At 68.3% G+C, this 1252-nt stretch overlaps 1 protein-coding gene across 1 annotated transcript in view; it reads right to left on the bottom strand.

Annotated features, from left to right (window-relative positions):
• Nucleotides 1-922, bottom strand: part of LOC125917765 (protein THEMIS2-like) — a gene marked incomplete at its 3' end in the record, with an annotated part of 5533 nt that extends 4611 nt beyond the window's left edge. The window contains exon 1 of the mRNA XM_049623871.1: nt 588-922. Within this exon, the coding sequence (XP_049479828.1) occupies nt 588-681 (94 nt within the window). The remainder of the gene's footprint in view (nt 1-587) is intronic.
• Nucleotides 923-1252: the final 330 nt, after the last annotated feature.

The raw sequence follows: 1252 nt of genomic DNA, 5'->3' as shown, positions 1-1252 counted from the left end.
GGCACTAGTCACTGGGCCCCCCGGGGGCCCCCCCCCCCGGGAACCGGGGGGGCACGTGGGCAAGTTCCGCGGGGGGCAGAGGGGGGGGGGGGCTGCCGGGGGGGGGGGGGGGGGGAAGCAGCCATTCAAGCCGAGAACTGAATTGCTGATCAGATCAGGCTGCAAAGCCGAGGGCCAAGGTGGGCTGAAGGGACCGAACGGAGGCGCGTAGACGGGCGTCAAGGGCGAGGAGTGGGAGGGTGCGCGGGAGGCCTGACCCGGTTCGAGCCCTGAATTTCGGCTTCCCCACCGCCAGACCTCCGCCGGTGCGCACCGCGGTTCCACCCCCCCCGCCTGGCTCGGTTCCACCCACCCGAGTGTGTAAGGCCGGTGACTTCTCATCACCCTGCGGGGCAGTCAGCGCCCCCCCGTTCCACGAAAGCAAAAACCGAGGCCCGGAGAGGTTGGGTACACTTGGACTTGGGCAGTGGCAGCGTGGCTGGGTTTCCCGGGTTTCTGCCGCCCGGGGCGGCGCCCCTGCCCCACACCCAGCGAGAGCCGGGCAGCGGCGGGGGCGGGGGCCGGAGGGGTGCCGGCCCCTCACTCACCCTGGAAGTAGACCCCCGAGCAGACTCGCAGTACACGCGGGAGGGAGGCGGGGTCCAGGGCGCAAACGAAGTCCTGCAGGGACACCGGCTCCATGGTCCTCGCGGCTCGCTGGACGCCTCCTGAGTGGCCGCCGCTCGGCCCTGCAGCCCTGCCCTGCCCCCTGCCTGGCCCCTGTGGGCGGAGCCGCTCGGCCGCGGGGCGTGGGGACCCGGCCGGAGCCCTCCGCGGGCCTCGGCCTCCTCACCCCTGCCGTGGCCTGCGTTCCTGCGTCTCACACTGGGGGCGCGACGTCGAAAGTGCAGATCAGGCCTGACACCTGGAGGCTCCAACTAAAGGACAGCTGGTTCCCACGCCCCGCTTCCCCATCCCCCCGCCCCGTTGTCTGTGATGTATCCCACGGTGGAGGGGGGAGGGGGGGAAGATGGAGAAGCCCCCGACGCCCCCGCCCCCACCTACCCGCGCCGCCCTCCCAGTTAGAAGGAGGAAATGTGGCCAGCCTGCTGCAGTTCTGGGTTTCTTTTTTTTTTTTTTTTAATTTTTCTTACATTTTATTTATTTTTGAGAGAGAAAGAGAGCACAAGTGGAGGAGGGGCAGAGAGAAGGAGACATAGCATCTGAAGCAGGCTCCAGGCTCCGAGCTGGCAGCACAGAGACTGATGTGGGG

The sequence above is a fragment of the Panthera uncia genome, unplaced genomic scaffold, assembly GCF_023721935.1.
Source record: "Panthera uncia isolate 11264 unplaced genomic scaffold, Puncia_PCG_1.0 HiC_scaffold_2388, whole genome shotgun sequence".
NCBI classification, from domain to species: Eukaryota; Metazoa; Chordata; class Mammalia; order Carnivora; family Felidae; genus Panthera; species Panthera uncia.
Note: the sequence above shows the minus strand (reverse complement) of the source record. Positions and strands in the feature narration are given on the sequence as shown.